The sequence below is a fragment of the Vanacampus margaritifer genome, chromosome 17 (assembly GCF_051991255.1).
Source record: "Vanacampus margaritifer isolate UIUO_Vmar chromosome 17, RoL_Vmar_1.0, whole genome shotgun sequence".
NCBI classification, from domain to species: Eukaryota; Metazoa; Chordata; class Actinopteri; order Syngnathiformes; family Syngnathidae; genus Vanacampus; species Vanacampus margaritifer.
The window spans coordinates 7,653,745-7,679,167 of NC_135448.1; the positions used below are offsets into that span (position 1 = coordinate 7,653,745).

General features: G+C 39.1%; 1 protein-coding gene and 1 long non-coding RNA gene across 3 annotated transcripts in view; one reads left to right on the forward strand and one right to left on the reverse strand.

Moving 5' to 3' along the window:
* Positions 1 to 1,280: 1,280 nt before the first annotated feature.
* The window catches only part of ext1b (exostosin glycosyltransferase 1b), a 118,461-nt gene continuing 94,318 nt past the window's right edge, over positions 1,281 to 25,423 (reverse strand). The window contains exons 5-11 of the mRNA XM_077549743.1: positions 20,200 to 20,332; positions 17,464 to 17,582; positions 13,145 to 13,240; positions 8,558 to 8,647; positions 7,091 to 7,251; positions 5,902 to 6,073; positions 1,281 to 4,553 (exon numbers count right to left, since the gene is read on the reverse strand). Of these exons, the coding sequence (XP_077405869.1) occupies positions 4,368 to 4,553; positions 5,902 to 6,073; positions 7,091 to 7,251; positions 8,558 to 8,647; positions 13,145 to 13,240; positions 17,464 to 17,582; positions 20,200 to 20,332 (957 nt within the window). The 3' untranslated portion in view covers positions 1,281 to 4,367. The remainder of the gene's footprint in view (positions 4,554 to 5,901; positions 6,074 to 7,090; positions 7,252 to 8,557; positions 8,648 to 13,144; positions 13,241 to 17,463; positions 17,583 to 20,199; positions 20,333 to 25,423) is intronic.
* Positions 4,519 to 8,860, forward strand: LOC144037860 (uncharacterized). 2 transcript variants are annotated; one of them, XR_013289094.1, is made up of 5 exons: positions 4,519 to 4,890; positions 5,856 to 7,320; positions 8,053 to 8,092; positions 8,591 to 8,708; positions 8,810 to 8,860. It is a non-coding gene; the product is annotated as an uncharacterized LOC144037860 (long non-coding RNA). The 2 variants fall into 2 exon arrangements; XR_013289093.1 differs by having other exon boundaries at positions 5,856 to 8,092.

The window sequence follows — 25,423 nt, forward strand, 5'->3', positions numbered from 1 at the left end:
TTAATAAACCTTATTTATTATGATTTATTATGTTCCAGGGGGCATTGCTGCATGGAGGGACTATAATGATTGTACAAATGTGTGCTCACGTAGTTGAGACGGAGGTTAGAGGAGGAACATGTTTGTGCTCCCGACGCTGCAAACGAAAACAAGCAGGACTCATTTGTTTGTAATACACAAATGATGTGGCTAAAACCTAAGCTTTAAACTCTTCAACTTTTCCCACCACAATTTTTCATTTCCAAATTTTACAAATAAAAACCCAATAATACAATTTCTTCTTTAAAAAAAAAGAAAGAAAGAGAATTAGACATTAACATTTAACTAAGCCACATAACTTTGCTTTGCTAACCTTTTAGCTTAATGCTAACACACATTGCAAAACACCATAGACTATATGTTAGCATTAAGCTAGCAGATTTAAGTTAGATGAAAATAAATGTTTTGGTTTAACCTTGTGTTTTTAAATAACCAATTTTTAATTCTCTATTCTCTATCCCTCTTAAATAAACAGCTTGTTGTAAGTTAATGAAGATAGTTTTTAGTTCATCAATCTTGTGTCAGGGACGATGGCAGACACATTTATGATCCCGCCGCCGCTGCTGTCTGCTTGCGGGTGAACTCGTTAGTTGCCGAAAAAATAGCTAGTGCAGCACATTTTAACGCTGGCTTTGTGATGGCGTCATTTCAGAATTTGCCTATTTTTGTGTATATTAAGGCTATTATTATTTAAAAAAATTACCACGTTAGGTGTTTTTTTTTTATGACAATGTAAACCAGGATGTTAAAAAAAAAAAAACTCACTAAGATACAAGAAAAAAAGCAAAACATAAAGGGTAGGTAAAAAATCCAATTCTCAAGCTCTGTCCCTGTAAAGGGTGGCCCAGTATGAACCTGAGAAAAAAACTCAGCACATAAAGCCACATAATGAAAGACTAATTATAGTGAAAATGTCCTTTGTTTTCATCTTTGTCAATTCCATAACATGAGTGTTTAGGTTTGATTTGTCTTTTCCATCTCCAACCTCTTTCTGCCCGACTGCAATAAATATCCATCACAATATAAATAACCAGAGAGGGAGTATATAAAACTCCCCTGGTGCACCGAAAAACTGCTCTGGGCATAAAAAGGCATCCTCCATTCTGCATGATCAGGTCAGATAAAAAAAAAAAAAAGATCAATAAAAATGTCACACTTAAACTTCACTACAGTTCAAGGTTTTATGTTGGCCTCAGCTAAACCTCGCAACTGATGGCAATTCAAACGACTTGAGACACAGGTATCATCAAATGAGTTTATTTTATTATAAATCATCCTTACAAAATCATCATTTGTCTATCTCATTTGTCACCTCTATAAAAGTCTTTACATAGTAGGAGGAGGGGAGAGGAGAAGGCATCAGGGACAGCCACGCACACACATCACCTTCCGCTGGGTCACGTGATGACAGACGGGTTCGATGACAAATGATGGGGTTGCGGGTGTGCAAACACAAAACATTGCGTGATCCGACGACAGACGCTCCTCGGCAGTGCAACAACTCACGTTGACGAAAGGCACAAATGAAGATAAACACCAATCTGGCACATTATTGTTTCCATTTGGGAAGACCTCCCTCCACCAACATATTACTTGCATATATATATATATATATATGTGTGTTGTTTTTTCATCCCGACCCAATTGCGAGCGTGCAGAGGATTTCTTGTTGAGCTCAAATGTGAAGGAAAAAAAGAAAAGATTGTGCTAAACGAAAGCGAGCAATGAGGATCACCACGCGCACAAACGACGTTTACTGAACGTTCCCATCTGCTGCAGCTGCGGCTTTTTTTCCCCCCCATCCGACTTTTGCAATTCGACTCCTGCCGTGAGCCAAGATGAGATCAATGGCGTATGTCATCAGCAGTGAAAACTCTCCACGTTTGTACAAGTGGGCCGCCAGAAAAAGAAAAAAGAAGCTAAACACGGTCCAGTGAAACTTAAGATGGGCGTGTTATTGGCGTGTGCACATCAAACTGAATAAATACTTCATCCGCACATGACGCCTTGTAGTCGAAACCTGTTTACAAAAAATAAATATGTTAGGGAATTATTGGCAAAGCTGCATTATATGTTCATTTGTTTTGATGATCTGTGAAAAAAAAAAGGCTTGACGTGGATTTAAGACAACGGGGAACAGATGCTTAAAAAAAAGTGCTGTTGATGAACACTTGCCACAAAGAAGTCAGGTAAAAAAAAAAAAGAAGAGTTCAAACATGGCTGGAGAGGGCTTCTTTGATATGTGAAAACATTTTCAAATTGAAATCTGTCAAGTATTTGTCATGTCAAAAAAATAATAATGCAAATGTTATTATTGTTATGATGTCAGTGACAAAAAGAGGCGTCGACTACGAATGCAAACATTTGTACAGTGGAACCTCAAAATTTCAAGAGTAATACCAGGTATCGTATCGGGCTGAAAATTCTAATGCATCAGTACTCAAGATGGTGGCTGATAACTGTATTGGCTGCCATCTTGTGGGCATTTTATGATGAGGAACATGAAATCAGAAATGACAAGAATAGAAAATTGCTATTAACTTCATGCAATTTAAAAAAACAAACAGAAAAAAACATATTGGGATCTATATAGGTCTTCCTTTGGACTTTTTTCCCCCCTTATATAAATACTAGTGATATCAGTACTTGGTGTCAGTATCTCTCGTACTGGTATCGGTATGACAAAAGTGGTATCGAACATCCTTAGCACTTACAGTAGTTGTTAAATTTAGAAACTGGGGGGAATTGCCTCGAAAACAAATCAGTGAAAAATGCAATGAATAATAATGAAATAAATAAATCATACTCTACTATAAAGTAAAATCTTAATATGAAAAGGCTCACTTTTTTTTTTTTCAACTCATACGACGGTTAATAATGTTTCAAAAATAGGATGCATGACCGTGAGCAACCTTTCGCCAGACTCCCTCTTCCTTAAATGAGTCATCACTGGGCACTTTCATATGATATTGGATATCATATGATTTACAGTATTTTTTTTCATGCTTTGGCCAAAGCCATGTGGAATATAAAATTAATGCTTTGGCGCCATGTGGTAGCATCTTGGTACCAAGCAACTATAATGAACTGAGGGGAGGAGCTTTAGTTGTCATATGTTGGAAATTACAAACATTTTTGGGTGGACAGATTTTCACTCCCTTTTTTTTTTATTTAAAAAAATAATAAAATAACTTAAAACGTTAAAAATGGACTGCACATAAATATTTTTGATACTGAGTAAGGTTCCACTGTACTTTCTCTTGATTTATTTTCTTTTGTGTTTTTTAGCCTGTCTATCACGTCAACATCCCCGCACATAACCAAAGAAAGAAAATGGCAGTTAGCGATTCACAGCTTCGGCTGAACGGAAGGAAAGGCCACGAAAAGCACGTTTCTTTCATTCAAGCGTCCGAGCGGACTTCTGATCTTGTCACAATTCAACCGGCTGCCAATTAAGGTGCAAACTGTCAACCTGTTTGATGTCAGTGGAGAGATGCTGGGGAGGGGGAAAAAAAAGAAAAAAGATGGCTGTTGCTAGATTGAGGGGCATTTCAAAGGGGCTGCTATACGTCTCAAAGTCATCCAGGCAGCGACAATGTGCAATAAATAATCCTAAAGGCAGACCTGATGTCAGATTGGCACTCCCAGGAAATGATGGCGATGGCTAAAAAGAATAAAAAGGCCGACGAGGATGTTACATTTCAGGCCAACGGAGCAAGATGAAATGGCAGTTTGGGTGAGAACATTCCAGGTTTTGCTCCATTTCATCCCAAAATGTTCTCTTTTGCGATGGAGGGAAATTGTACTCCACTTGAAATTGGAATCTAACTACACGGGCAAGGAAACGAATGAATGAATGAAACAGGACTTGACTGTCAAAATGGCGACCATGAGGAAATGTGATCAGGATATATAGCGCTCTTTAAAATCAAAATTGAAAAGTGTATTCCAACCCAGCTGATTTGTACAAAAATCAAATCAAAGCAGTGTTGGGGGTCGTCGTAGGGTCAATCCTGTCCTGATGTGATATGGATTGCTTGGAGGGGAGGAAGGGAGGTGGGGGGGATTTTGCAGTGGGCAGTGTTTTCAGAAACGCCCCCCACATACAGAAAGAATTTCCCTCTTGTACTGGGAGAGCAAGATCCAGAAAAAAAAAAATTCTATCCAAGAGTCGTTCGTTGTCAGCAGTGTGTGCAAACTACTGTTGAGTTTTTTTGTTCTTCAACTCCCAAATGTTTGTTCACATCAGCAACACGGCGCAGCGTGATCGTGCCCCGCCCTCACGCCTCCCCCCGGGTAGGGTCCGCCCCGAGGGGGTGTCGATCCTGTCAGAGCCGCTCGATGTCCCTGTACTTCTTGCGCAGGATTGACACCTGGTCCTTGAACAGGACCGGGTCCAGTCTCATCTGGGAGCGCACCAGCGGCATGGCGCCAAACCAGCTGGCAAACTTGTTCATGCACGTCTGCCGCTGAGCAAAGTGGTCCGGGTCGGCCCAGCGAGATGCCCGCGAAGACTGCCGGGAGACAAAATGGAGGATTAACACTCGGATCAACACGTATTTGTTTTTTTCAAGGAGTGAGACGAAGTAAGTACAGTGATGATTGCTTTTCAAATTAGGCTATAAAATGTAACAACCGTAATAAAAACTAGAAACAACAATCCTTTTTCCTTTAAAGCACTTTTGTCCGGCAGGAGCGATAGAACGTGAAGATTGTTTAAATTGAAAAGGCAGGATGGAGACGGATTTCTAAACTTTACTGGTTACACAAGGCAAGCTACAGCAACGACAACACTTCCTGATCCCCTATCAGCTGACTAACACTAACCAATCAGAAGCTAGCAGACTTGAGGTAAATGCAAGTGAATGAACGGCAGATTCAACACATCAATTAAGCGACATGTTTTTTTTCTGGCAAATTTACCACATTGTAAGGTCGCAAATATTTTTGTCTCGTAAATTTGTGAGTTTTTTCTCACAAATTTGATATATTCTAAAGTGTCAAATTTGCGTTTTTGCTACACTGTAAAGTAAACCATCCGCTGTCAGCCAAAGGATCATCTGCGGTCAAAATTAATAGTGTGATTAATCTGCGTTAATACATGATTAATGTGATATTTTTTTGTGATTAATTAATTAGTTAACGCTTTAACTTTGACAGCACTAGTTTTTTTGGTGTTAATTTACCACTTTATAATGTCACAAATCAGCAAGTTTTTTTTCCGTGTAAATTTGTGAGTTATTTTCTCTCAAATTTGCCTCGTAATAATGTTACAAATGCACAATTTTTCACCTGTAAATTTGTTTCTCTCTCTCGCAAATTTACCACATCGTAATGTCGCAAATATTATTTTTTTCTTGGAATATTACCTCTAAAAATAAATAAATATATATATATATATATAAACACACAAATATATATATATATATATAAACACATATATATATATATATATATATATATATATATATATATATATATATATAAAAACACATATATATATATATATATATATATAAACACACATATATATATATATATATATATATATAAACACACACATATATATATATGTATATATATAAACACACACATATATATATATATATATATATATATATATATATATATATATATATATATATATATATATATATCTATGGCCCTAATAAGCTCTGATAGATTTTCCCTCTTCTCTCAAGTTTAGACATCTCTCTGGTCTTCAAGTTCTTATAACAAAATGCAATTTTCATGAGCTGAAAAACCCAAAGCCCAAAACAAGCACCATCTAATGTTTAAAGTCGCAATCTTAACAGCGATCCTTTTGCACAACCAATTGTGGCAATGATGTTGCGGCCTCACCTGTCCCATCATGGTCTCCTTGTACTGCTTCTTCTGCGTGACCTTGATGGGTGGGAGCTTGGTGACGGCAGAGACCAGGAAGTTCATCAGGATGTCCTCGCAGTTGGCCAGCTGATCCACCATACTCTTCAGACTGGAGGGCAGGTAGTAGGTGTACAGGTAGTGGTAATACCTGCCACAAGACACAAGCACATACTGTACATACGCCTTCTTAACATAAACGCAAAAGTATTTACGCTGTCACTTTTTTCCACCACATCTGATTTGAAATGCAATTTGTTGTTGAAATATTTATAACAATGAAATGCAGGGGCAATTGTGTATATGTAATAAAACAACGAGGTTGATTATACATTCATAAGACTTTGGCAGTTATAATGGTCCTCTGAGGAAATCATAACGTGGCCCCAAATAAAAATAAATTTGATACCCCTGCAATGCGTCGTATAATAACAGCACATTAATGACAAAGCAAGCAAAAAAGCGAGACAGGAAAACTAAAGTGAGCTTGAATACAAATATGTAAATGACGTGAATTTGAAAAACAAAAATGTTTTATTTCTTAATAAAGAAGAGTTTGGTGAATGCGCATAGGAAAGTGGTGTGCATGCCGACTAGCCAATAGAATCTACTACAGTACTTTCATTGCTACATGTCCACACCTGATTGGTCAGCGTCAACAACCTCACAATACTTCATCCCACTTCATTTTCCAGGTTGTGGCTTCAGACGCGCAGCTGACTCGCCAACTTCCTGGCTGCTTGGATGACTAACTTGGCTGATTTATGACCCAATCCCATCACAGCTCAGCGAAGCTATACTGACTCTGACATGAAAGCGATAACGTTGAAGTGTTGTCGTGAAATATACGGTTACGGTTCAATGAGGTATTCTTGTGCTGTATTCCGATGAACAGAGGTGGCAAATCCAGAACGTAAAAACCCTGCCACAGTTTGGCTTTAGCTCCTTATGCTAGCTTCCTAGCAGGTAAATGAGCACCATGGGTGTTAGCTAGCTAGCTAGCTCCCTAGCAGGTAAACGAGCACCATGAGGCTAAAGCCAAACTGTGGCAGGATTTTTTTACTTTCTGGACCTGGATTTGGCACCTCTGCCGATGAAAGACGGAACTGAGACAGTGAAGCAGTGTCTACAACTGTAGCAGAGCATACGGGAAGAAAGAGTCATGTACCTGTGGTAGATGGCGGCGCCAGTTAGCACCATAGAGTAGTCATTGGTCCACTTGGAGGTGTAACCCCAGCGCTCCTTGTTGCCGTCCCAGAAGTGGCTGCGTGCCGGATAGCCGACGATCCGCTCAGGAAAACTCTGCCACACGGTGAAGGCAAAGTCCACCTGAACACAATAATGACGTTTGATGGGAAACAAGCATCGATAATGAAGCACTCTTCATTTTTTTTTATGGTAAATGTCAGTTAACAGCTGAGATGCCTTTGTGACTAATTTCAATTAGTTTAATGAATGACAGGTGTGAACCGATTCTGATTTAAATTTGACTGGGCAATTTTGGAAAAAAAAATATGAACATGCATATGCTGCAAAACTGTTTTCTTTTCTCAACTAAATTCACACACACCTGGAAATATATATTTTCCAATTTTGTTGTTTTGTTAAAATAAAAACAAAAGGGTTGGACATTGGTGTTGACTTCAAACAGAAAGTAAGTGCTAGCAGCCTTCTTTCTTGGTGCTCATCAAAAGTGTTGAAATCAAACAGAAACATCAAGAAGACTATTTCCACACTATGCTGCAAATCGTAAAATTTATTTGGCAGTGAATTCACCTATCATGTGTTCACAACCCCCCCCCCCCCCCCACACACACACACACTTCCTGTTTTTATGTTATCTACAACACCCTATAATGTAAAAAAAATAAATAAAAATGGTGCCAAAGCCCTGTCTAATAGCCCCAAGATGCTTCAAGATGGCAACGATTACAAGTAATTTTGTGTCAAAAAAATACGGTGGTGACACACTGAACAATTTTTTTTTGGGCTGGGCACAAAGTTGTCCATCACAAAAAAAATTACAAAGAGAAGAGTTTGCAACCGCAATGTAGTTGCCAAATAAGCAAACAGTTAGCCTAGCTTCTTCTATTATTTTACTGCTATATCCATCTTCTTTGTATTTTCCAGCTATCGAGCTGCCATGTTTGCACCACGACGCCTCTCACAGGTGAGTCTTGGTACTACACCAGACATCCAATTGTTGGTGATGATATCTCACATTTTAAAAACAAGCTAAGACGCTAAAATTTAGCATGTGTGTAAGGTCATAACAACACAAAGGGGCAGCGCACTTTTCACCCCGAACATAGAAAAGGTCATTTCAATGACAACAAAGACATTTGTAATTCAAGGCCATGTTTGGTGATGTGACCTACGCAGGATTCGATTGAGCAGATTCTTCTTGAGTATTGATTAACACCGGCATGGATCATTGAGCAATTCTGAAAGTTAATTCCCCTAAAATATGTCGCTGGAAAACAGGAAGAACATTTTTGTTTTGTTTATTGATGAGCTCACTGTGACCCTCAGTATGGAAGGTAATATGTCCAAACAGAATGTGAGAAGTCGAATAGGACGCACATTTGAGATTTTGCCTTAATAAAAGGAAATCATGTGTAATATGTCAACACACCTCTGTGGTGGACAACACGGTGTCTTCATCCAGGCTGAGGACGGCATCGGTCACGATGGCCTCATAAGGGAGGAAGCGGCTGCTCATCACCTGCAGGCGAGATGTGGAGCAAAGTCAATGTTAACATATGATTTCTATGAATCTAGAAGAGGTGAGCTGTGACATCACAATTATTATTTTTTTTGCTGTATTGCAAGCTGCTCGCTGTTAACAACAATGATGGAGTGCTGATACAGACTTCCATTATTCCAGGGTCATCTTTCTCTTCCCAATCAATAAACACAGAGAAGCGACGCAACCAGATACCACTTGAGTCATGTGTCCAACATTTGGCTCAAACCTACATTTCTTCCCTCGCACACAAGCTCTGTGATGGACACACACACTTACATAAACACGATTTTCAGCTAACAACCTGAGGAGTATTGCAATTTCTTACTGTGTGTCTTTTAAAGCACCATCTGCTCTGAAAAGCTCTCGCAGTTCAATGTCAATTGACCTTATTTCTTTTTAAACACCCGGCGGCGAGAGCGCGCTGCACTCCGACCGAGCGACTGAGCTGTCTACGGGGGTGGCAAATCCAGGTCCATAAAGTAAAAACCCTGCCACAGTTTGGCTTTAGCCCCTACTGCTAGCTAGATAGCTCCCTAACAGGCGAGCACCATGGGTAGCTAGCTAGCTAAGCTAGCATTTGGGGCTAAAGCCAAGCTCCCAGCTCCCTAGCAGGTTAACAAGCACCAAGGGTTGCTAGCTAGCTAGCTAGCAGGTAAATTAGCACCATGAGAGCTAGCTAGGCAGCTAGCTAACTAGCACCTTAGGCTAAAGCTAAACTATGGTCAAGTTTTTACTTTCTGGAGCTGGATTTGGCACCTCTTCATCGCCACCAAGAATGCAAATGCGTGGAGAAAAGAGTAAAAATGTCTGCAATTGGAACACAACCAAGGATTATTTACATTATTTATTTGTATTCCCATGATTGACAAGTGCAGAGTGTAGTTTGCCATGGATGTAGTTACAACGGCAGCTATAGCTAACAGATGATTCTCTATGTAAGCATAATGAACTATTTTTCCCTACGAAAACTCCCTTAATTTTCATCTTTGCTTAATTATTATCATGAAGCCAATTTGGATGATTGCATGCTTTTAATGAGTAATTTGGATACTGCAATTTTCCATTCAAACAATGTGCCACAGTTCACAAGGTGAGAAACCATTTTTGTAGGAGTTTTGTTTTGATCATGTGTCTTTATACTTGACAAAAGAGTTTATGTTCATATCATGGAAAATTAATTTTATTTATAAATGTATTTATTTATACTGGCCGGTGGAAAGCACAGTCTGAAATACTGCACTAAAATCCAAAGGTAAGCAGAGCTGCACTGATTGCCAGTATTCCCACTCATGTTGTTTCTAACCTTTAGTCAATGCGATTATAGAGTGAAATAAAGTGCATTGTCCAGTAACCAGGAGGTAACGGGTTCGAATCCCACCTCCAACTATACATAGCAAATATACCCATGGGCATTATGCGAAGTGATATACATGTATACCAACTGACTATCATATCAGGAAATGTTTTCTTTTTATACATTTGTCGTTTAACTATAATTAAAAATTTGTAATTTTCACTTAGTTTTACCTTTCAATTTACCTCCTAAGCACATGCATTCAAATCTTAGCATTCAGCTTTTCAGGATTCCCACGCAATTTCTGCAGAAATTGCACTTTGTCTAGTTGTGTTTTGCTATTTTAAGATGCCACCAGATGGCACCAAAGTTGCACTATTATTGCTTTGGCCTGAGCACAAAAGGAGCAAATAGGTGAGTTTTTCAGAAAACAACTTAAAAAAAAATCTGATTCATCGAATAATAAAAAATAAATGAATTGACAGATGAATCTATTATTGAAATAATTGTTAGTTGCAGCCTCACTATACACTATATGCATATGATAATTCTTGATTGGGCTTTTATTTAAATTATGAAAAAAACACAATGAAACTCTTTCAAGTTTATGTGGCATGATTTCATGCGAGTGTTTGGGCGAAATAGAATGAGGAGACAAGAGAAGCGTTCCCTCCCACTCTTCTAATGAGGCCTCGCTGTGTCATCATTACGGCTGCAATCTCCTGCGGGCACGATAATGGAAACAAAACAAAGCCCTCATCACCAGAAGTGGCGATCCTGGAGACGGCCGCACAAAGTTGAGAGGACTTCTAGGACAGGACAAGAGTGTGTATATGTGTGTGTGTGGCAGAATAACAAAAGAAAAGGGAGAGGATGAGAGGCGAGTGTTTCCAAACCCCAGGTGGTTTGTAACGTTAGAAGTGCGACATATTAGCCCGGGGCTTCCCGGTGCTCTCCTGGAATGTGAGCTCACTCTTACAGCAGGAATCTGCCTCCGAGCGCTTTCTCCTCCTCTCCAAAGGACAAGCGGCAGCGAGAGACTAAAAAGGACCACCGATGTGCGTCGGCCACATTAAGCGCCCATCGGGATTCTGGCCAGGCGACCAGTCATTAAGCAGACTTGTGGCCACGGAGAGGATTGGAGGTAGAGGAAACGGACAGGATTGATGTTCATCCCATAAAAAGACGACGTCACAACTTCTATTTGTTTTCAGTCGGTCTGTTGAGGCAGCAGCCCGAGCCTGTTTGTTCCTTCGGGGGGGAAGCGATCGTTACAGTCATAAATAGGAAGCCAAAGGCCGGGCAGCTTTTTCCAACAGCTGTGCACAGTCATTTGGAGAAAGAAAATGTGGCACTAAAGAGAATAAAGTGTGATTTTTGTTTTGTTTGTTTTGTTTTATTTCACATCCTCACACACTCCATTAAGCGTCACTAATTAGCATTTACAAACATTGGGTGCAAATTGCAATCTGTGCCAAAAGGTTAAAATAGTTTGGGAATTTCACGATTGTTTTTATTTCATTTTTGTTTTTATAATTCAGTCAGTTTTAACAATTTTTTAGAGCGCATTTGTCAGTTTTAATTTTTTTCAAAATGTTTTGTGTGTGTTTTTTAAAAAAGATTTAGTATTAAGTTTTAGTGCAGATTTAAGAAAAGGTCACAAAGTTAAATATTACATTCCCAAACTACTTTTCAACCTAGTTATGAAATTAACCGACCAAGACGGAAACTAACATTTTTGTTTTATTTATAATTAATTTGATAAACGTAACATGCAATTTCAGTTCATTTTTGTTAAACAAGCACTCTCGTTTTTAGCTTATTTCATTATCAAAAAAATTTTTTTTTTAAATTTTAGTTTGTTATTTCGTTAGCTTTCATTAACCATAATAGCCTTGGCTTAAACACACAAAAATTATCATATTTTCATCCCTTCGGTTGTATATCATTTAAAATTGTGCTCTTGCTTCAAAAGAAAATACTCTAGATCTGCAAAACTTAGCTGCTAGCCATTAGCTGCAAGTCGACCAGACACAGAGCTAGCAGCTAGCTACTAGTTGCGAGTCTATCAGGCATAGAGCTAATGGCTAGCCACAAACACGACTGGCGATGTATTATACACTTTTAAACTGCATAATTAGCTTTTTTTTTTTTTTGGCGTATTCAATTAGCAAACCAAAATACTCCGAACTTTGAGGTAAACGTGCTAGCCATTAGCTTGGTGGCTCTCTCAAGCTATCCAAGCAGAAATAAACAGTTTATAGAAGGGAGCGGATGATTGTGCGAGGGAAATATGTTGTCTCTCTCCCTCTGTGGTGAAGGAACACAGCTCGGTACCACACCGTAAACTGAAGCAGCCGCAACCGCAGCAAAACACAGGTTACATCCCCCACCCACCCACACACACATCCTGTACACAATTCTGCCCGTTCACTCGCTGTTTGTTGGCCAAATAGCAACACACACTTTCCCTGTGTGACTGAGCGGGACGGAACCACTCCGGGCCACAGGGGAAGGTAAACCATAAAGTGGGTAAACCGCCAGATGATTGATGTTGATGTGACAACCACCACCCCAATGCAATGTGTCACATATGACAACAATATATTGACTTTTTTCTCACAATCTACATGAATAAAAAAGCAGCCTTCAGTACAAATACAGTATTTTGTTTATGAATAAAATACATTGTGTTCAATGGGTTTGCTACTATACTCTGTCAATCAAACCAGAACATAGATAATGTATACGCTAGCTTTTGTGCTAGCCTGCGTCAAATTGTGAAAAGAGGTCATCATTTGCTGACATTTTATATATATTTAGAGTTCAATAGCGCTCATTTCAGTGGCTTATAAACCGCCACTAATGTCAGTTATTATACAAATCATGATTGCATCTAGGTAGAGATTTTGTCCCTCCCTCGTCTTGAAAACTTCCACACACCCGTAATTAGGCTCTTATCTTTTCCAACATTGTACTTGCGATATTATTTTGTTGCAGTCTATTTTTCCACATTACACGGCTTTAATTAAAACCACCCAAACTGTCCTTTAGCGTGGCACAAATTGAAACTCATTAACTCTCCGGCACTCTCTTAACAGTGTGGAAATCTGCATATTGTGCGACATGATTACAAGTCATTTCCTAAGGAGGGTAAAAAGAACGGAGGCCAGGCTTACCTTGTTTTCCCCCTCGATGACTATGACGGGTACGGAAGTGGCGGGCCAGCGGTGCTTGGAGGGGAGGGGCTTGTCACAGTTCCACAGGACGATGATCTGGGGGAAACAAATAAATAGCACGCTCTTAAAAATAACTTCAAGTGGTGTAAAAAAGCACACACAAAAAAAAAGCACGACATTTTCCTGCCCGCAAGCCAAATGTCAACTTATTATTTCCTGGTTGAATGTTAAAGACCCAGAAGGGCAACTGAAGTGATAAAATGTCCAATTATGGCGTCAGAATGGTTTGTACTATTTAATCCATAGCCAATCACTTGGTTAAAACCCCATTTTAATTATAACATGTAACCTTACACAGCATCAACATTTGTACACGAAAGACTTTCCGGGGTCATGCAGATGTCAAGGTGACACTTCCCTGTCCGCTGTTCAAATTCATTACCGCTTGATGGGAAACATGCTCCGTGTGATTGCTGCCTGACCTCGCACACGCTAACACACGCTGGTACGTCCTCGTAGCGCGGCCTCTCCTTATCTCCAAAGGCGGGTTTTGTTTGGACGCAAACTGACATTCATTAAGCTTCCACTCCAAACACTGATTGCGAAATTCAAGCTTATATGTTCAAGTGGAGATTTCTCGACATTTTTCCGTCAACATTCCATCATGATATAAAATGATGTACGTGTGCATGATGTATACGTATAAAGTACGGTATGCAAATTAGTTATGCATGCTTATTAAAATATTTTGCTTATAAGTCCAACTGGAGATTTCGACATTTGCAGGTTTTTCATTAACATTTCCCCACGACATAAAATAATGATGTATTTATCCGTACACGCATACATGTACGTATAAAGTACGGTATGCAAATTAGTTACACATGCTCATTAAAATATTTAGCTTATAATAAGTTTAACAGGAGATTTAACAGGTTTTTCATCAACATTCCATCATGATATAAAATCATGATGTATGTGTACATGATGTATTTATACGTGCAGATATACGTGTAGGTATAAAGTATGGTATGCAAATTAGTTACACATGCTCATTAAAATATTTTGCTATTATTTCAATGGCAGTAAAGGAGTTAACTCATTCACTGCCTTTGACGGTTATAGACGTCAAATATTCATTTGAACTATTTCTATTAGTTTAACATTTTTTTTCCACTTTTGTTAACAAAAGTATGAAAACCTAGAATTGTTTTTATTGTACATTTAGAACAGATATAAAATGTGTGATTAATCGTGAGTTAACTCGGAAGTTATGCAATTAATTATGATTTCAATTGCCCGAAGCTCCTAATTTTTAATTGTAATTAATCGCATGACTTCAATAGTTAACTCACGATTAATCATAAATTTGATATCTGTTCTAAATGTACAATAATTTTTTTCTAGGTTTTCATATTCTTGTCAACAAAAGTGAAAAGAAATGTTAAACTAATCGAAATAGTTTAAATGAATTTTTAGCGTCAGTCGCCGTCAATGGCAGTGAATGAGTTCAAATAAGTTCAACTGGCGATTTTAACATTTGCAGGTCTTTTGTCAACATTTCATTATGATATAGAACCACGCAAAGTACAAAAAGTACGGTACATGTATGCAAATTAATCATTTTTAGCCCACTGAAAAATGGATGGAGCGCAGCAAATGGCCCCCGGACCGTAGCTTGGACACCACTGATGCAACTAAAAAATCACAAACTCAAGTGTTTGTTGTGTGTGTTTGTTAGCTACTAGCTAGTATTAGCTACTAGCATGCTACTTCCTGGTTAATGAGAGTGGTCAGCGCTATTGGGCGCTATTGGCGCAAGATGACGGCAAAGCACTACTTTTCAATTAGACAGGGCGTTGCTACAAGATGGCGCCTTATGTCAAAATGTCTGCCATGAAATACGTAATAACAATAAAACGAGTGGTGGGCCAAAACCTTTGCACAGCGCTGTAAAATGTATCGTGCCAGTGGTGCCCAAGTTGACAAAAACAAACATGCATTCTTTATGAGTCCAAACTTGATCTCAGAAAATAACAGCTCTAAAATATCTTCTTGCACACAAACACGTAAATAAATCCGATCTTCCAGGCTTCTATTTGGGCTCTATTAGGAGGACAGATGGCATCTTTCGCCAGCTCGCGGGCTCTCTCAGGGTGCCGATGGTGTGATTGTGGATGCAAGACTGCGTGTTTGTGTGCGCGCTCGTGTGTACAGCGATGACTGCAGCGAACAAAAACTGTTGGTGAATTGCTATCAAGGCTGCAAGAAATCTGTCTTCTCATACACAGCAGGAGGTTCACCGTGTCAAAAACTGCCGGAGCGTTCGCTTTTTTTTTTTCCCGGCATCAAATTTAGATTTCTTTTCAGCCTCCGCGTTATTCCCAGTCCCTCTCCTCCATTCATTTATTTATATCCTCATCTACTCATCGCCCGGCAGTGGTGGGCCGTGTACCTGGCCCGCCATTCTGCATGTACAGCCCTTAAGAAGACAAGAAACTAAACCAGGGAAATGTGATAAGAATTGTGTGAGTATATTCTTGAGAGCAAAAGGCCAACGTTCTGCTTTTTCCCTAAAACTATTTTGACATAAAAATAATACAGTCTTCTGGTATTTTACAGAAGCTCATAGAGTTAGGAAAGTCTGATCTCGCTTGTTTTTCCACCATTTGGAGAAAATTCATCATGGTTAAATCTGTGCCAGCTTTGTAAAGATATGGAAAAACATATAACCCATAATTCAACCTAATTCATTCTTCTAAGTGATTATTATCTGCATAGCAATATTAAAGTTGTATGATTCCATTATTTTGGTAGCCTTCAAAACTTTTTTCTGAAGCAAATAAAAAAATTGAATAAAGCCCTTTGACAGAAGACACTGTGAGATAGAAAGGCCATCATTAGAAATTGTAAATACCTCTTTATTTTCAATTATTTATGCACAAAGATATAAACCTAAAATGAAGTTGATGAGAGGAAAAAGTGTGAGCTATGAAATAAGCAAAAATCATTAAATGAGATGTTTTTGTCATATTTGACAAAAAATATATTATAGCATGTTTTGTATAGGCTCAAACAAGAACCTTATCGTTTGTTAAATTAATACCTCTTCAACAACATCAATAACATCAAAAATCTTAAACTCAAAGTTTGATAAAAAAAATTATAAATAAAAAATATATAATTTAATTTTTTATTTTTTTTTTAAACTCCATACATTATTCAAAAAGTGCTGATAAATATTCCTAACATGTTTTCCACAAAAAATAAAAATAAAAAATACCCAAAATCTAAAAATTACCAGCAATTTTTTCCCCCTAAGTTGCCAAATATGTGAATTTGTGGATGCCAAACCGTGAGTATGCAGAGGGGTCCATTGTATTTCGAGTAGTAATATGAAAAATTGTGGCACCTCCAGCATTTAACTCATTCACTTCCAGCCAATTTCACTGAAGCAACCCTCTTCGCTCCCTTTTACTGGATTTTGACTGATTTTGCAAGGCCAACAGAATATTGTGTTCTATTGCTATAAAAACATGGAACCTACCAAAAGAAAGATTAGAGACTCTTCTTTCATCAGGTAAAAAAAAATCTATCTGTTTCCATTTAGCAGCAATTAGCATTTAAACTATAGCTAAGTTTCATCATTAATCACAAACCTGTTGAAAACACTGGAAAAAGTGCTTATTGCAACGTGGCTCTGGTTGATCTCTTATACTCTGCTGCCACCTGCTGGCCGTTTTTTGTAATAACTACATTGCTTTAAGCGACCTTTTCATGTCAGAAGATGTATCAAAGCCTTCTGTATACGCTAGCATAAACCACCCCAATTAAAAACATATAAATATGTTTTTGGGAATGCGGGACAAAGTAATAAAAAACATATTTAAACATTTTTGGGTTTGAATGAGTTGAAAACGGCATTTTAAAAATGTCTCTGGCTATTATATACTATGCAGTATATAAACAACAGCTCTTACTACCAAATCATCCTGCACTTAAAAGTCACTTTCTTTGGGAAACTTGCACACACGCACACACACACAAGCAGCCATTGGGGAGCAAATTCCATTTCATTTCCCATGCTGGTAAGGAGCGAGCCGGGGAATCAATATATGATGCTGTGCTGAAGTGAGCTTGGCTGCCATGGAGACAAATGCAGCACTGCTACAAAGCGCTGTTCAGCTTCAATCCATCAGTGTTAATACACACACACACACACACACACACACACACACACACACACACACACACACACACACACACACACACACACACACACACACACACACACACACACACATCAACATATGCCTCACCTGTGCACAGTACTGGGACTTGGCCACCGCCACCAGCAGCTTGAGGATGGGCTGGGACTGGGACACCAGATTTGAGACGGCGTGGATGACAGCTGTGAACTTTGGATACGGTTTAATACCTGAAACATAAGATGACAGACAGCGACACGTTTATAATCAAGTTAGGCAAATTCATAAAACATGCTGGACCAACTGTTAGCCATTAGTGTCTTTTCCAAAGTCATGATTCTGTGATTCATCTGTCGGGGACAGAGTGGAACTGGTTTGGAGGACAAAACTGGAGCAGAATGACACAAGGGCAGGCTGTTCTCATTCTTGGACGCCGTATTCGGCATTTAGCGCTTGATTTTCTGGCTTCTGTCCCGTCCGGCACATTACAGAATCAGCACATCTTGCCAGCTGAATGATTACTGCATCATAGCCAGCCGCTTTGATTCAGCCTTTTAAAACCCCAGCGATGTAAGTACTGCTTTTCTGGCAGTTTTAGACACTTTCTGGCTTGACCAGTTTGTGAGTTCAGATATGCAGGTTTCATTCAGGATAGTGTGAAAAATGAAAGACCGTACAACAAATCCCTTACGGCAAATAGCGGCAATGCACAATTTTTTGTCGAAATGAAACTCCCCAACTCATTTCAACAAAGTTCCTTGACACCACAGGATGGTGACAAAACCATATACAGTAATTTCTAGACTATAAGCCCCACCCGACTGTAAGCCGCACCAGGTTTCCGCTACTTTCGTTTCCATAATGAGGGCACAAATTGTCTCGCTCTCGTTCTGTCTCTCCTACTGTATTTGGGCTCGCTTGGTTTGTTTTGCTCTTGCGCTTCCTTTGTAGTGCACGCCCTTGTAATCTGATGGGTAAAATGCACCTTTGTATTAGCTGCAGGGTCGAATGAAAGTGAAAAAAGTAGCGTCTTATAGTGCAGAAATTACTGTAGTGCTCTTATTGTTTTGGCCTGAGCACAAAAAAAAAAAGTAATTAGGTGAATGTTGCAGATATAAAAAACGTTGCAAAAATAAACTGATTAAAGAAAAATACATGATTAGATAAAATTGCACAATTCTTGTATGTACTAAATTGGATCCTTACCCCGCTTCATAATCACTTCATATCATAATCCTAACAGCAGTTATAATAGTTTGGGAATTTTCATGATTTTTCAAAGTGGGTTTGTTCATTTTTATAATATAACTCCCCCCAAACCGAAAATCCTTTGTTTTAGTTGAATTCTTATTTAAGAATGGGCGAGGACTGATAACAGGTATCAGTAACAGTGCAAGCCTTATTTTAAGATATCAGTAATTAGTATCGGCCAAAATGAGAAATTACAAGAATAGAAAATTGCCATTAATTTCATGCAATTTTAAAAGCAAATGTTACACGAGGTCTTTCTTTATTTTATTTTTAAATATTATTTTTATTTATTTATATCATTGTTTTTTGGGGAAATATTATGTACTAGTGGTATCTGTATTTGCTGTCAGTCTCAGTGACTATTCAAGAATTGTGTATTACTGGTATGGGTCGGAAAAAAAGTGGCATTGAATATTACTATTCTTATTATAGTATGAATTTTTATTATTTATTTATTTTTAATTTGTGTATTTGTCTTTGAAGTAGGGCTGAGCGAGGACCGCTATCGGTATTGGGCCGATAACCCAGACTTATTTTACAGTATCGGTACTCGCGATGGTAGTCGATACTAGTAGTAGTGGGCGTTTTATGATCAAGAACTAGACAACAGAAAATAAAAGAATAGCAAATTGCTATTTAAATGCAATTTTAGGGGACTAAAATGCTATATTGGAATAAGTAAGTCTTTCTGTCAATGTTTTTTCTTGGGAAATTGTATGTATCAAAAGTACTGGTGGTATTGGTACTTGGTATTGGTGACTACTCAAGAGCTGAGTATCGGTCTGTAAAAAAGTGCTATCCAACATTTGTATTCGGTATTGAATAGTAAAAATTCAGCAACATTTTTTTTTTTTTAAACCAAATTAAATGCAGGTACTGCATAACAGCCCACAGACTTTGAATTGAGTGCATCATACTGCTTCTTACAATCGAGATGTTCTGGTTTCAAATCTCTGCTCATATTCCAAAAACATGCCCTGTGATTGGCTGGACCAGTCCAGCGTGTTCCTTCCCTCTTGCCCACAATGGGGATAATGCAAAATGGATGGATGGAATCTTACATCATTAACCGTAGTTTTGAATCAGTTTTGTTATGAGCCCCAAAACTTTCTTATTAATTTACAACTATCTACACCATGACTCGTTTAATAGAGTGACAAAAAACTTCATGAAAAGTAATATAATTTGTGTCTGCTACAAAGCACATGAGGTTCAAGGCCCCCCTGTCAAATTGACTTGTATTGATTGTGTGAGGAATGATGGAGTGAAGAAGCAGGGGACGGGGAGGTCCTTGGGTCACACATATGCAGCGCGGGGATAACTCGACGCTACTGAACCGCGGCAAGTGCTGACTCAAAAAGCGATGATAGAGAGGCCAGTGAGTCAGCAAGACAAATACAAGCATCCGTCAAAGGCCCGTTCCTCCGCTCGCTACGCTCAATGGGGCCAGTAGATCAGGAGGAAAGGCCATATTTTTCTGCCGCTCAGACAAGGTCCAAATCCTCAGCTGACTGAGGGAAATGAATTCACGGGCAACACTGCCACTGATCACATGTAATGGCATAATATGGCAACGATTTTGTGCATCGTACTGACCGAATGTGGCGTAGAAGAAGGGGAAGTCTCCAAGGTAGCTCGAGTACTGCGGCAGAGCAAAGAGCCCCCCGGGGTGACTGTTCCACATCAGGGTACTCCTGGAACTGTGCTCCAAAACACGATCCTGGATGATCTGCGCATGGAAACGACAAGAGAGGGAAACATCAATACGACATACAAGCCTCCTAATAGACGTTCATCTTTAATTTACTGCGTAAGGTGCGAGTTGAAGGGCTGCGTTCAATGTGAATACATTAGCATAGTTTGAGAGTATAAAGGAGAGACCCTATGGGCTTGAGGGTATTTAAAATGGCAGAGAAGCATTTCTTTATTTCGAGTCATACATGTTGGGAATAACACAGTTTGACAGCCCATTGGACCAGATTCATACATTTTCTATAGCGCTTTTCTCCATAAAAGGTAGATTTGAGCTCTTTCTTGTCCTCTAGAATTCTATAAAGTCCACAGTCACCTCAGTTGCTTCCGTAACTCCACAGGTTTGCCATCAGGACCATGCGCCTTTCCATTTATGCGCCATTCCTCCAAATCAAAGGTACATGATTTTGAAACTTGAAAACAAAAACATCTTATACAATCCTGTGTGAACTGCAATGAGAAGGCGAAAAACTGTACGTGTGAATGAGACTTTAGATGAATCAATTTGTTTTTTTGTTTTGATCAAAAATTAGAACACGCTTTACACAGTCTATTTTAGGGCCCAACCTATATAGATTTTTTTGAGACCGATGTCAATTAATGTAAATTATCTAATAATGCATTTTTTTGTGCCCCAATGCATTTAAATGGATGTCAATTATACACAAATTTTCGCTGTTTGTGTGCATTTAAGTGTCAAATATAAATGTAGCAGCGTTTCCCACACCATGTTAATACTTGGGCGGGCCACTCAAGAAAAGTGGCAACCACCCAAGTACTTTTTAATAAAATCTATTGATTTATTTATTTATTTTTGTCGCAAACAGATATACCGCATGTAACATTAGTTTGCCATCACTCACTAGTGGATCATTAGGTTAGAGGTCCTGCAAGTAGCAGGACTGAGACCCCCTCACCCCACCACCCGAGTACACCCACCCAAGTAGATTTCAAATCTGTGGGAAACAAAGTATTACATGTATATTTTGTATTTTTTTGTTGTATTGCCTCAACTGCGACTCTCTTTGGTGTCAACAACTTTTTACCGACAAACAGAATTGCGCTCTCTTTAATTGCTTAAAAGCTTTGAATACATCAAGATGTTTTTTCTGCCTTTTTTGCTATACGTTTTCAGATTTTTTTTCAATTTTGTGGATATTTTATGGTAGTTTTGAGGATTTCTTGTTTTTCTTGGCATTTTATAGTTACTTTTTGAATGTTTTCTTTTCTGCAAATTCCAAAGACATGCTAATTTTCTGCCTTTTTTTTGTTGTTGGACATTTTATGGTTCCATTTTGAACATTTTCTTTTCAGCCTTTTTTTTATTCAATTCTGACATTTTTGGCAATTTCATGGACATTTTATTGCAATTTTTTGTTTTTCTTCTTCTTTGGACATTTTGAGGTATTTAAAAAAAAAACTTTTGCATCCATCTTCTGTCTCTTTCTAACATCCCAAAAAATTGGACTGACAATTTTTGAAATATATAATTTGTGATTTTTTATTTATTCGTTGATTCATTTAAAGAATATTTCATCTACAAAATTAATTAATTAATATGAAAAAACAAGATTAATGTCTACAATTTTTTTCCACAGATCCACAGAGCGCCACAGGAAAGGGACTAAAGAGCCATATGCGGCTCCAGAGCCGCAGGTTGCAGACCCCTGGTCTCGTGTATCAGCCAAAGAGTTCCGGTAACAAAGTCATCAGTTGCATCTAAGCAGGAAGTCAGTCAGGCCTGCCTCCATCCTTTCTGAGCCCAAATGGAGCAGTCACTCAGAGTCAGACGGCAGAATGGCCACTATTCTCTCAGCCGTCTCTCCGTGCCGGCGGCCTCGGCTTGGCCGGCTGAACAAGCAGGCGGAGAACAGAGATATTGCTACCTTGCCCTTGAGCCAAGCTAAATTGCTTCAGTAAAACAGGCGCAGGTTTAGGGGCCATGTTTTATGGCCGCTATTGAATCGGGAGGTGATGGCTGCTGGCTTGGTAAGTCAGAGGAGAGTCCGGTGATTTGTAGCGATGGGTGAGCAGCTGATAGCTATTTGGAATGTAAAAAAGTTATGATTATAGCTGGAGGGGCCCCACCGTGATAATATTGACAAAGCAACATAAAGATTCTTCATAGCGAGGGCAGGAAGGTGCGGAAAAATGCAAGGGGTGAGCTTTTTTTTATTTTTTATTTAACACCCCCGAGCTTGGTTTCATTTGCTTTTGCCGGAAAGATTAACGTGTTCGCCATTGACTTATCTCTCAAAACACTGGCTGCCACCTTAAAAAGCCACAGCCTTTCCACCTTACGACGGGCAATTTGGCTCGCTTGACTGCCGCTCCTCCCCCGTCAGCAGAACCTTAGTCGCGACGTGATGGACGACTCAATCTCACCTCCGAACAGCCACAATCAACCAATTAGAGCATGACAGATAAATCCTGGTTCTCCGGGAGTGCACTGTGAGTTGGGCTTTAATAGGCGGCTTTTAATAGGCCAACCGGCAACTCACATTCGGCTGTATTGACCTTGAGATTGGTGGGAAGATGTGTGATTGGTTTGCTTCCTTGCAGGAAACACTGCATGATAGGGAGAACGGCAGACCATCGCAAAGGTTGCTGGCTCTTGACACTGCACTTTTTTAAATTCTAATTGAACTACAAAATCATGGCATGATTGTCAAGGAAGAAGCAGATTTCGATACCACTTTTTTTCAGACCGTTACGAGTACTCATCTTTTCAGTACTCAACGATACTGACTAGGGATATTGGGCATTTTGACGAGTATCGGTAAAAAAAAATCTGACGGCCGATAGAAAGTAAATCTGAAAGCATTTTAATCTTGGGGAACTATTTATTAAAATTTTCAGCTAACTTTATAAGAGAGGCTGCTGACCCTGTGAACCTTCTGAACCTTAAGTTTTTGTTCAATGTTAAAACAAAGATTAAGATTCCAGTTATTTTAAAAGTTTGGAAAACAATATTTACTGTAGAAAACTATAGAGGGATATGATATTTACTTGTTTAAGTTTCCATTGCACTTTTTAAGACCTACTGATAACCTTAGGAGCTCCCTGAGCATTTTGTTAGAAATTTGAAAGGTTGTCTATTGTCTATGATAAAAAAAAAAAAACTTCTACATTTTGAAGAGTCAGAAAAACTGTAATAATAATGCTTTAAGACATTACACAATGACAAATTTGTATTCCCCCCTTTTTATAGCATAGCAAAATTCCTTAAAATTGCATGAAATTAATGACAAATTTCTATTAATCCCCCCCCCCAAATTTGTTCATAAAAGGCACACAATAAAATGAATTAAAAAAAATAAATAAAACAAAACTAATAATCCAATGGCCAGAAAAAGTCCCAATCAAAATACATGCTTGTAAAACTTATTTTTAAGAAATAGAGCAGTGCTTCTCAATTTTTTGTTATGTGACTATAAATAATATAATTTGTCTATAAAATTGTTGTAAGTCGTAGTACACCTCTGTAGAGGGACACCCATGACGTGAGAGCAGCACTGCCACCTACTGTAGAGGATGTGCAATCACACTTTATTTTTGTATGGCAAAAAAACAAACAGCCCCCCCCCCCCCCAAAAAAAAAAAAAAAACTTCCCTCAGGTCACATGCACCCAATATAAAACTATTTGTGGCAATCAAAGTGCTACAGCTGATTGTGAAGCTAGATGCTAATGGTATCTAGCTACAATATCAGCAGTCAATGCTTAGCAACGCCGGTGACAGGAAACGTTCCTTCGAAAGTGTAAAAAAAAGTAATAAGGGGCTCATTTCTATATATATTCATCTCTATATTATTTGTTGTCCAACCCTGCACATTGTGTGACAGTTTAGCCGGCCGGGTTCAGCCTTAAGTGTGTGCAAGTGATTTTGTGTGGACGGTTGGAGGGTCGACAAGATGAATTAACCATGTCGCTTGTTATCTGCGGGGCTGCCACGGTAACGCCATTTACATATGTCACCCTCTCTCCGCCCCGCTCTTGCGCTGCTCACCTCGCTTGCCTCGTACTTTTACAGGACAGTCAGTCAGGATTAAGGCCGAGCTGCATTCCACACACACACACACACCCTCACACACACACGCGCTGAGTCACCTTGCTCTTTAGTGCAGACTGACAACATGGCAAGGTTGTGCCTGGGTGGTGCGTCGTGTGTATTTGAGCTGACAAACCTTGACATATGGAGATGCGCTTTTGACTCGACGTGTGTGTGTGCGCCTGCGACAATGACAGCTCGGCGTGCAGCAGGCTAGATAACAATAGACCTGCGATGTAGCGATAGACACAATCATACGGCATCTCCATGCTGTGGCCATGACAGATTGCGAGTTTAGAAAAAGCCGCATAGGCAATAACGTCCGGGAAGCTGCACCCGAGTCAATCTCGTCCACATGCGATGCAGTAAAGCGGCAGATTAAACATGTGATATTTTGATATGAGCAGGAGACGAAGTCTAACTAGTCGGTAACCTAGGAGAGAAACGCGCACATTTGGCTCAGCCTTCATCCCCTCCTCGGTAAACAAATTTGATGAAGACGTTCCGGTCACAAACTCCATGAACTGGGTTAGTGTTGAATAAAATATGAGGTCAGTGGAAGAGAACTTCAACGGCGCTGAAGTACTACGCTTCAAATGATGAAACACAAACTGCCGGTTCTAGGGATTGTGGAAAAAACAAGTATAAATATCAGAACAGCTCATATCATGAAAAGAGAGAAGTTCAAATGCGCGTCCGCAAATAGGTGCCGGTGTAATTGGATTCTATGTACAACAATTTTGCACCTTGAACCTATTTACGGCACTAGCATTTGTCAGAATAACAGACCACATTATAAACAACATTTTCTGATGACTGAAGTCTTATTTGGAATAATCAGTGAGCCTCAGTCATATTTGGAGTGGATTAAGAAATCGAGTACTCCAATCTTTGCAGTGGGTTCAAACCGTTGACTCCTTGGACACATTTAATTTCCCTTTGCTCTTTTATGACAAACAATTATGCTGCTATGACTAATGTGGCACTCTTTGGAAATGACTGTTGCACATGACAAGGC